Raw genomic sequence first — 11,385 nt, forward strand, 5'->3', positions numbered from 1 at the left:
ATAAAGATTTGTAAAGAACGCACGGATCTGAAAGTTTCAGAACCATTGACTAAAACCTCTCTCACGAGCAAGACGTGATCAGACCCCAGAACTATATGGGTGTTGAATTCGTTGGAATCACATAGTGATGTGAACTAGATTATTGACTCTAGTGCAAGTGGGAGACTGTTGGAAATATGCCCTAGAGGCAATAATAAATTAGTTATTATTATATTTCTTAGTTCATGTCTATAATTGTATTGATTGGAAACACAATACTTGTGTGGATACATAGACAAAACAATGTCCCTAGTAAGCCTCTAGTTGACTAGCTCGTTGATCTAAGATGGTCAAGGTTTCCTGGCCATAGGCAAGTGTTGTCACTTGATAACGGGATCACATCATTAGGAGAATCATGTGATGGACTAGACCCAAACTAATAGACGTAGCATGTTGATCGTGTCATTCTGTTGCTACTGTTTTCTGCGTGTCAAGTATTTGTTCCTATGACCATGAGATCATATAACTCACGGACACCGGAGAAATGCTTTGTGTGTATCAAACGTTGCAACGTAACTGGGTGACTATAAAGATGCTCTACAGGTATCTCCGAAGGTGTTCGTTGAGTTAGTATGGATCAAGACTGGGATTTGTCACTCCGTGTGACGGAGAGGTATCTCGGGGCCCACTCGGTAATACAACATCACACACAAGCCTTGCAAGCAATGTGACTTAGTGCAAGTAACGGGATCTTGTATTACGGAACGAGTAAAGAGACTTGCCGGTAAACGAGATTGAAATAGGTATGCGGATACCGACGATCGAGTCTCGGGCAAGTAACATACCGAAGGACAAAGGGAATGACATACGGGATTATATGAATCCTTGGCACTGAGGTTCAAATGATAAGATCTTCGTAGAATATGTAGGATCCAATATGGGCATCCAGGTCCCGCTATTGGATATTGACCGAGGAGTCTCTCGGGTCATGTCTCATAGTTCTCGAACCCGCACGGTCTGCACACTTAAGGTTCGACGTTGTTTTATGCGTATTTGAGTTATATGGTTGGTTACCGAATGTTGTTCGGAGTCCCGGATGAGATCAAGGACGCTACGAGGGTTTCCGGAATGGTCTGGAAACGAAGATTGATATATAGGATGACCTCATTTGATTACCGGAAGGTTTTCGGAGTTACCGGGAATGACGAATGGGTTCCGGGTGTTCACCGGGGGGGGCAACCCACCCCGGGGAAGCCCATAGGCCTTGGGGGTGGCGCACCAGCCCTTAGTGGGCTGGTGGGACAGCCCAAAAGAGCCCTATGCGCATTGGAAGAAAAATCAAAGAGAAAAGGAAACAAAAGAAGGAGGTGGGAAAGGGAAGAAGGACTCCACCTTCCAAACCAAGTAGATTTCGGTTTGGGAGGGGGAGACCTTCCCCCTTAGGTTCGGCCGACCCCTTGGGAGTCCTTGGACCCCAAGGCAAGGCTCCCCCCTCCTCCTCCTATATATAGTGGAGTTTTAGGGTTGATTTGAGACAACTTTGCCACGGCAGCCCGACCACATATCTCCACGGTTTTACCTCTAGATCGCGTTTCTGCGGAGCTCGGGCGGAGCCCTGCTGAGACGAGATCATCACCAACCTCCGGAGCGCCGTCACGCTGCCGGAGAACTCTTCTACCTCTCCGTCTCTCTTGCTGGATCAAGAAGGCCGAGATCATCGTCGAGCTGTACGTGTGCTGAACGCGGAGGTGCCGTCCGTTCGGCACTAGATCGTGGGACTGATCGCGGGACTGTTCGCGGGGCGGATCGAGGGACGTGAGGACGTTCCACTACATCAACCGCGTTCACTAACGCCTGTGCTGTACAGTCTACAAGGGTACGTAGATCACACATCCCCTCTCGTAGATGGACATCACCATGATAGGTCTTCGTGCGCGTAGGAAATTTTTTGTTTCCCATGCGACGTTCACCAACAATTATCTTGTCAAACTTTTGATGTTTTGCATGCCTTTTATATATTTTTGGGACTAACTTATTAACTCACTCCCAAGTGCCAGTTCCTGTTTTTTCCATGTTTTTTACCCCTTTCAGAGGAGATTTTGAAACGGAGTCCAAACGGAATAAAATCCCCGAAAAGATTTTTTCCGTAACAGAAGAAGATCAGGAGACTTGAGAGCCAAGGCAGGGGGCCCCAGGGGCCCCACAAGCCCTCACCCCGCGGCCAGGGGGGAGACCGCGGCCCACAAGCTTGTGGGCTCCCTAGACCTCCTTTGCCCTAGGGTTTGCGCCTATATATCCCCAAAAAATCCACAAAAAATTAGGAGATCATCGAAAGTACTTTTCCGCCGCCGCAAGCTTCTGTCTCCGTAAGATCCCATCTAGGGCACATTCTGGTGCCCTGCCGGAGGGGGGATTCGGACACGGAGGGCTTCTTCATGAACACCATGACCTCTGTGATGATGCGTGAGTAGTTCACCATAGACCTACGGGTCCGTAGCTAGTAACTAGATGGCTTCTTCTCTCTCTTGGATCTTCAATACAAAGTTCTCCATGATCTTCATGGAGATCTATCCGATGTAATCTTGTTTTGCGGTGTGTTTGTTGAGATCCGATGAATTGTGGATTTATGATCAGATTATCTATGAATCTTATTTGTGTTTCTTCTGATTTCTCTTATGCATGATTTCATATCCTTGTAATTCTCTTCGAGTTGTGGGTTTTGTCTGGCCAACTAGATCTATGATTCTTGCAAGGGAGAAGTGCCTAGTTTTGGGTTCATACCGTGCGGTGACCTCACCCAGTGAGAGAAGGGGTAGCGAGGCACGTATCTTGTTGTTGCCATCAAGGGTAAAAAGATGGGGTTTTCATCATTGGTTTGAGATTATCCCTCTACATCATGTCATCTTGCTTAAGGCGTTACTCTGTTCGTCATGAACTCAATACACTAGATGCATGCTGGATAGCGGTCGATGTGTGGAGTAATAGTAGTAGATGCAGAAAGTATCGGTCTACTTGTCTCGGACGTGATGCCTATATGTATGATCACTGCCTTAGATGTCATCATGACTTTGCGCGGTTCTATCAATTGCTCGACAGTAATTTGTTCACCCATTGTAATACTTGCTATTTTGAGAGAAGCCTCTAGTGAACACTATGGCCCCGAGGGTCTACTCCACACCATATTTTCAGCCTTACACTTTTTACTTCGTTGCACTTTCCGCCTTCAGATCTCACTTTGCAAACAATCTTGAAGGGATTGACAACCCCTTTGAAGCGTTGGGTGCAAGCTTGTTTGTGTTTGCGCAGGTACTCTGGACTTGACGAGATTCTCCTACTGGATTGATATCTTGGTTCTCAAACTGAGGGAAATACTTATTGCTCCTGTGCTACATCACCCTTTCCTCTTCAAGGGAAAAACCAACGCAAGCAAGTCTCCGTCAACGTGTTTATTTCTGGCGATGTTGTTTGAGAAGTAGCAAGAAGAATTTCTGGCGCCATTGCCGGGGAAGAACTTTTGTTTCCGTAGCAACGTCCGCCGCCGTTGCTGTTGTCGCGGGGGTTGGTGTTGTTGTTGCTGGAGCCGCCGTGTTGTTGCCCTTGTTGCGCGGCGGTCCTCGGTGGCGCGATCAACCACCGCGGCCATGCATAGCCACGTTTGCAGAAGACTTGAATCCGCCGCCAGAGTTACCCCCTTCGAAGAGGGCGACCCTCTGGTCGAAGTTGCTCATCTGAGAAAACAGGTCGTCGAGGGAGACTGGTGAGGTTTGGGCGTCGAGCGCGGAGACGAGCGGCTCGTAGTCAAGATCGAGACCAGCAATGATGTAGGAGATCAGCTCGTCGTCATCAAGCGGCTTGCCTGCAGCCGCAAGCTCATGCGCAAGCGAGCGCATGTGCATGAAGTAGCTTGCCACGGACAAACACGTAAGAGATAGAGGCTGCAGTAGATCTGTTGAGCACACACGCAGTTCTTTATGCCGCACACACGGTTGAGTACCCAGTCAGTGTGGCGCACGCTGAAGAGGTCATCGTTGCCTTGGCAGCACGCCCGGATTTGGCTATGGTAAGGACGGTGGACTCGGTAGAGTGTGCTAGCATTATAGTAGCGTGGGCAACTGATTTGTTTGCTATTTACGGTCGCTTGCAACATGTTCGCCGAAGCAGCGTCGCACGCGCGTGTTTGACCGTCTACGAAGATTTACATAAGACAGAGCTACTGTGATGGAGCAAGAAGAAAGGAATGGTCGAGCCTATGAAATGTTCAAGAACATGGTCATCTTGACCCGAATCAGGATCCTTCCTTCTCAAAAAGGACGTTGCATCAGTGCAGACTATATTTCAATATCGACACACCTCACGAGTAGTTGTTTCTATTTTGTTGTTTTTTGAACCTTACTGATATTTAATGTTATTATTATGTTGGTTGGTTAATTATGTACGAGAACAAATGATAATTTGTGTAATTATTTTTTAAATCAGGATGCTTATTAGCAGGAATGGTATGTGTATTCCTAGCACACGGTAACAATCCAAGCTCGAGCTCGCCCATGCCATGCGTTACCTCTACTTCCGCCCCAACACGACAAGCCAGGCGCGCGCCTGCCGCGACCATCTCCTCGCCCACCTGGACCAATGCGCCTCGCGGGCCCACCTGGCGGTGCTCCACGGCCGGCTCATCCGCGCTCACCTCGGCCCCGACCCCTCCGTAGCCGGTCGGCTCGTCGCCCTCCTCGCCTCACCTGTGGCGAGGCACGACATGCCCTGCGCGCGCAGGGTGTTTGACAGAATGGCCCAACCAACCGCCTTCGTCTGGAACTGCATGATTCGAGGGTACAACAGTTGCGACGCCCCCGCGGATGCATTGGCGTTGTTCAGGGCGATGCTTCGGGCGGGAATCTCTCCTGATAATTACACCATGGCTGCGGTTGTGTCCTCGAGCGTTGCTTTCGCTGGCTGCAAGTTGAGGTCAACGGGCGACGCGGTGCATTCCTTGGTTCGCAAGACTGGGTTTGCATCGGATGTGTTCGTCATGTCAGGCCTTGTTAATTTCTATAGCTCCTTCAGAAGTGTCGATGATGCAAGGAAGGTTTTTGAAGAGATGGCCGATCGGGATGTGGTGACGTGGACACTGATGATCTCGGCTTTTGCACGGTGCTGTCAGTGGGATGATGCGTTAAGGTTGCTTGCTGAGATGCAATCACAAGGCACTAAGCCCAACAAGGTCACCGTTATAAGTCTCCTTTCTGCATGCGGCCAAGTGCAGGATGTTGACAGAGGCCGGTGGGTGTATGCACGCATTCATGAGTACGGCATTGAGGCTGGTTTGGATGTCCGGAATGCACTTTTAAGCATGTACGTAAAATGCGGATGCATGTCCGATGCGTTGAAAGCATTTCAGATCATGCCAATAAGAAATACTAAATCATGGAACACCTTGATTGATGGGTTTGTGCAAAATGGGAAGGATATGGAAGCACTAAGAATGTTTGAAGAGATGTTATCAGATGGTATAGTTCCTGATGCGATTACTCTCGTAAGTCTCTTATCGTCGTGTGCTCAGCTAGGTGATCTTCAGAAAGGGACATACTTCCACAATTATATCAAAGATCATGGGATCCGCTGTGACATCATCCTTCATAATTCTTTGATTAACATGTACGCTAAATGTGGCGATATGGCTGCAGCAGAAATGGTTTTTGAAAATATGACACAAAGGGATACCGTGTCCTGGACAGCTATGCTTTGTGGTTATGTGAAAGGACTTCAGTTTAGAACGGCCTTCAGTTTGTTTGAAGAGATGAAGGTCGTAGATGTTGTGTCAAGTGAAATGGCACTGGTTAGTCTACTTTCTGCTTGTTCCCAGCTAGGAGCACTTGATAAAGGGAGAGAAATACACACTTATATAGAAGAGAAGAGTGTAACAACAGACGTATGGCTTGAAAGTGCCCTGGTGGATATGTATGCAAAATGTGGTTGCACTGATACAGCTGCCCAAATATTCAGTACAATGCAGCACAAGCCAACCCTCACATGGAATGCTATGATTGGAGGTCTTGCCAGCAACGGACAGGGAAAAGAAGCAGTGGGGCACTTTGAACAAATGCTGAAGTTAAGAGACCCAAACCCTGATGCTATCACTCTAAAGGTAGTTCTTGGTGCCTGTGCACATGTGGGAATGGTTGATGAGGGGCTGCATTACTTCTATTTGATGTTGAGCCTTGGTATTGTCCCTGATATTGAGCACTATGGTTGCGTAGTAGACCTCCTGAGTAGAGCTGGGCTGCTAGACGAAGCATATAGTTTTATCAAAAAGATGCCAATACAGCCCAATCCAGTAATTTGGGGCTCACTTCTTGCAGCCTGTAGAATTCATCACAGGATGGAACTAGCAAAGATAATTGGACAGCACATCATCGAATTAGCTCCTAATGACGTGGGAGCACATGTCCTAATTTCGAACTTACATGCTGAAGAAGGCCAGTGGGATGATGTAGAGCAAGTAAGAGGGCTGATGGGAAGCAGAGGTGTAGAGAAATCTTCTGGTTGTAGCTCCATCGAAGTCTAGACGTGCTCCGTAAATCATTGTTCGTACTTCACAATGTAAGTTACAAGCGAACACATGATTTGACTAGTAATACACATGTCTGAGAAGAGTATTGCCACTTCGTCAGTGCAGTATCTGTTCGATTCCAGAGACATATATACTACAATCTTCAGTACATATGTCTCAAACTTTCATCTAGTACAAGATCTCGATAAAATATGCTCCCAAAGATTGTTTACGTACATAGTTGAAGTTGCAGGTTGAAAAATTGTATTGTAAATTTTCATCTAGTACAGAACCTATAGTAAAAATAGTTCTCACAACTATTCCAGACATGTGAAATATAGTCATTTACTATGTAGTATGCCACCATGAGCTAACCAACTGTTCAATTAGTCGATAAAAAACTATCAGGGATATTTTACTTTCATTTAGTTAATGATCTGCTTTGATTGCGTATTTTATAAGATGATTTGATCTGTGATGCATCTTTCCGTCGTCCATGCATTTTGATGAATCGTACAATATTCATAGACAGTACTTTTTGGTTCACTAAAAAGTCACTGCAGTTTTCAAGGATACACCCTCTAAAAGGTGTATGAAGATCATAGAAGAAGAGGCCAAAGTCACTGCAGTTGTTCCAACTAAGACGAGGCTCACCATGTAGAAGTAAAGTTCTAATGCTGGTTGTCCAACTAGAGACGTTTTTCATACTTCGTAATGCAAGTTACAAGTTATTATTACATGATTTCACTAGTAAGTAATACGAAGTTTGACAGGAACACTGCCACCATATGTATATACTCCATTGATAAGTAGATTAAGATATGCAATTTATTACTCGTGATTTGATTGTGCAGGCCAGCGCCGAATGTGTAGATCAGTATGAAGTGCAAAACAAAAACAAAAAATCATTGTTCACATACTGGCGGTCAAGGCATCTGTGAAGTCGGACAAACTTGGTATGCTGTAATTTTTCATACTTCATAATGCAAGTTACAAGTTATTATTACTCCCTCCAATCCAATATTAATTGTCGCTCAAACGGATGTATCTAGCACTAAATATGTCTAGATACATCCATTTTATTGACGATTACTATGGATCGGAGAGACTACATAATTTCACTAGTAAGTAATACAAAGTTTGACAGGAACACTGCCACTATATGTATATACGGAGTAGTATATACTCCACTGCCACTATTTGATTGTTCAGGCGAGCGCTGAATCTGTAGATCAGCATGAAGTGCAAAACAAAACAAAACAAAAAATCATTGTTCACATACTCGCATTAAAAGGCATATGTGAAGTCAAGTAAACTTGTTATGCTGTAAATTTTCAGCTGTTACAGAACCTAGAGAAATAGTAGTAGTTGAGAAAAATATTTCAACACATCTGAAAGGTACTCATTTGCTATGTTTTATGAGGCCGAGGCCGAGGCCGAGGGCTCGCCAGCTATTATACATTTGTTGCTTTGATTGTCTACTCTAACTGTGTATTTCATCTCTGATTTTCTGCATGCATCGGTCGTTCACAGATTCTATACGATCATGCTATATTGATTCCTAGACAATAAGTTTGGTCTGTTAGAAGATTCATAGACTGACGTGTCATGCTATACTGTTATAGTCCTTGTCAGTGTTTTCGGTTGATTTAGAGTTAATCACTTGCAGTACTTTGAAACATTTTGACTCTTTCTTACCCAGAAAGAAGAGAGAAATATTTTAACTCCAAATGAGGTTGACTATTTATTTAGAACTAAAGCCTATGTACGTGTGGTCCATTTCGTTTGAAGCTGCTCAAATTATGCAGTGCCCATTTTGGACTTGAATTCTCAACAGTCCTCGTGTAGGTATGTAACTGCTCAGCTGCCAAAATGGTTCCAAGCTTTGCAAGGTGAGCCAGCCCCAGAAGATGGGTCCAACCAAATAAAAAGAAACTCAAGTTACTGAACTATGCCGACAGGTTAGGTTATATCTCATCTGATCAAAGCAGCTGCAAAGAATTCCCGATTCCCGAGGGACGCACCATTGTACTACTCTGCAGGCGGTCAGCCAAACGCTGCAGATCATGTTATTCCGTTTTCGCGGGTTAACCCCATCCCTGCACGCCTGTAGTACAATAGTTTCTATGTGTCTCCTAAGAAATAATTTTGCTAAGCGTGCAGCGCAATAATAACACGTAGAATAAATCTTCAGCCGTGAAGCAACGAGCTTCTTTCTTCCTGAAGCTTCACGCTCGTCCAAGCTGACCTACCTGCTTTGTTGTGTTTTCCAAGCATGGACATCTGATGTTTTGACGTTTTTTTGTTCGGGCGTCGTGCGTGTGCTTTCCTAGTCGGTCATCTCCAATACCTTTTGTATATTAGATTAATAAAAAATTGTTATAGCAAAAGGAGATAAAAGATTTATAAAGCCAACATGTTTTTTTGCTTTGGTAGCCTTTGTATATTGGATTGTTATATTTGTATAAAACACACAATGACACGTGGGAACAGTTTGTCATAGACACATTGCACATTAGCATACGTACATGTATGTGTATACTAGCACAACTCGCGTTCACGTACACATGCACACACGCGTATACTTACACACATGCAACACACAGGTACACATGCAGCGCACACACATACACATACACGTACACACACGCACAGACACAACGCACTTGCAGCACACACAGTAGTACACGGATCCACATGTCATTGAGACAAAGTGAGGCTTTAGGAGGTTTGCTAAAAAATTACAAAGTGGCATTTGGCTTGACAAATATGCAAAGTATGGATGCAAATATAGCAAGCTTTGTAAAAAAATTGATGAAAAAACACTTATACAAAGGCTGTTGAAGAAAGTTTTTTAATTAAGATAAAATAACAAGTAAGTGTAAATATACAAAGACTGTTGGAGATGCTCTCAGCTGGTTTCCCAACGATTTTGTTTGCCGGCATACGAGTGGTGTCCTCGTCATTACTTGCTCCCATTGCGCTTTGTATTTCACTAGACTAGTAAGTATGCAGTGCAACACACGTTGGTTAAAAAGTTAGGACGCTGATAACGTCCACATGTATGATGGAAGCAACATCCGTCCACACACCTATAACACATAGACTACGTCAAGTCACCGCATGCTTGCATGTAGATTTTTTTTTGGATTTCCAGTTTTTAAAATATTTTATCTTTTAAATGAAAAATTTGATTGAAGATCCGTTTTCACCATTAAATCCATCACGACGAGATCTTCGAAACTAGATCTTATATCAATATGTTTTGATGACTTTTTTTGGATTAAAAGTTGTCATGTCTTGCACATGAATATTCATGGTGTTTACACTGAAGTTATCATGATATGTTTCAGCTATTTTTCCTTCTACCTTTAAAAGTAAATTTTGACATATTATAAAATGGGACTTAAAAAACTAGACTTGTCATGAACCATAAACTAAAATTGCCATGGTGAATTACTTTCTTTAACACAATACAGACGCCAGTGTTCATACATACGCGCATACACTCACATGGTGAAGTACTTAAAATTTCCATGATACATGCACTTAAATTTGCCATGGTTCATAAAAATAATAATTTCCATGGTCAAAGTACTAGAATTGTCACGGTCAAAATACTAAAATTGCCATGATCTATAAACTAAATTTGTCATGATGGATTACTAAAAATTGCCATGATCCATGCATTAAATTTGTCATGGTTAATTACTAAAAATTGCCATGGTCAATTAATAAAAATTGCCGAAAAAAGTAGTTGAAAATATAACAGTGGCTTTAAATCTAAAAGAAAGAATAATAGAACATGTCATGGCAACTTTAGTGTAAACACTGTGGCAACTACAGTGTAAACATCATGGCAACTTTTGGTTAAATTTTTTTTCATCGAAACATATCAACATGGGATCTAGTTTTGAAGATCTCGTCGAGACGGATTTAATGGTGAAAATGGATTTTTAATTGGATTTTTTTAATTAGGAGATAAAACATTTTTAAGTCAAAACCAAAAAGATTCCCGTTGATGTCATCTGTTTTGACGTGGCAAAATGGATGATATTGGAGGCATTTGGGCCATGTTGCTTCATGCCACACGTGTGGGCGTTAACATTACGAAAATTTATGGTTTGCTTTCTTCAAACCTCTTCCGTTAGGTGGATAAGAGCATCTAAGAACATCTAAGATCGTACTGGAAAAGTATGACCCACCCTTTATATGTCGACTCACACACCCGAATAGTGTTCGGACGTGCTCGCTTTGATTTCTCATTTGTGTTCCTAAATTTCATATGATAGATCGGAATGGAGAGAGAGAAAAGAAATAATAAAAAAACAAAGTGATATGGGGTGGGCCGTGTCTGATATAGTGAACTGCCCGAACACCCTCTTTTCTTCCCCATGTATGAACTGAGTTTGAGTTTTGCAAACAACCAGAACATATGGGGATGCAGTAGAGGGTCCGATTGATTGGCCTTTTCATTCTCTCTCATGTTCGGATTGTCCATCCAAACAACTAGGGACAAAGAGGGAGACTCTCATTGTTGTAGGATCCGAAGTATGTCTAGAGGGGGATGATTAGATTACTTGACCAAATAAAAACTTAGTCTTTTTTCCAATTTTAGTTGTGAGCCAGTTTTAGCAAATGTAACTAGTCAAACACACCCTACACATGCATATCAAAGAGTATAGAAGCGATAAGTAATGACATGAAAATGTAAGTAGAGTGTAGGGATAGGAAGATCAAACGTAAAGGTTGACATGGTGATTTTTTACGTGGTTCCGATAGGTGGTGCTATCGTACGTCCACATTAGTGGAGACGTCAACCCATGGAGGTTAATAGTCGCACGAGTCCACGAAGAAGC

General features: G+C 43.5%; 1 protein-coding gene and 1 non-coding gene across 7 annotated transcripts; one reads left to right on the top strand and one right to left on the bottom strand.

The window, feature by feature from the left end:
* Window positions 1–3,691: 3,691 nt before the first annotated feature.
* LOC123445806 lies at window positions 3,692–3,830 on the bottom strand. Its single transcript, XR_006631177.1, has one exon. It is a non-coding gene; the product is annotated as a small nucleolar RNA Z247 (small nucleolar RNA).
* A 679-nt stretch (window positions 3,831–4,509) lies between these two features.
* On the top strand, window positions 4,510–8,751 carry LOC123440035 (pentatricopeptide repeat-containing protein At3g22690-like). Of its 6 annotated transcripts, none has more exons than XR_006630259.1 (3): window positions 4,510–6,576; window positions 7,381–7,482; window positions 8,375–8,751. XR_006630259.1 is itself a non-coding variant. In XM_045116631.1 (2 exons), exon 1 carries the CDS (start codon window positions 4,529–4,531, stop codon window positions 6,539–6,541), a length of 2,013 nt encoding a protein of 670 aa, XP_044972566.1. In that variant the 5' UTR covers window positions 4,510–4,528; the 3' UTR covers window positions 6,542–6,576; window positions 7,381–8,007. The 6 variants fall into 6 exon arrangements, 1 of the variants encoding a protein (XP_044972566.1); XR_006630258.1 differs by lacking the exon at window positions 8,375–8,751 and adding an exon at window positions 7,081–7,276 and having other exon boundaries at window positions 7,381–8,007; XR_006630257.1 differs by lacking the exon at window positions 8,375–8,751 and adding an exon at window positions 7,090–7,276 and having other exon boundaries at window positions 7,381–8,007.
* Window positions 8,752–11,385: the final 2,634 nt, after the last annotated feature.

The sequence above is a fragment of the Hordeum vulgare genome, chromosome 3H, assembly GCF_904849725.1.
Source record: "Hordeum vulgare subsp. vulgare chromosome 3H, MorexV3_pseudomolecules_assembly, whole genome shotgun sequence".
Lineage (NCBI taxonomy): Eukaryota > Viridiplantae > Streptophyta > Magnoliopsida > Poales > Poaceae > Hordeum > Hordeum vulgare.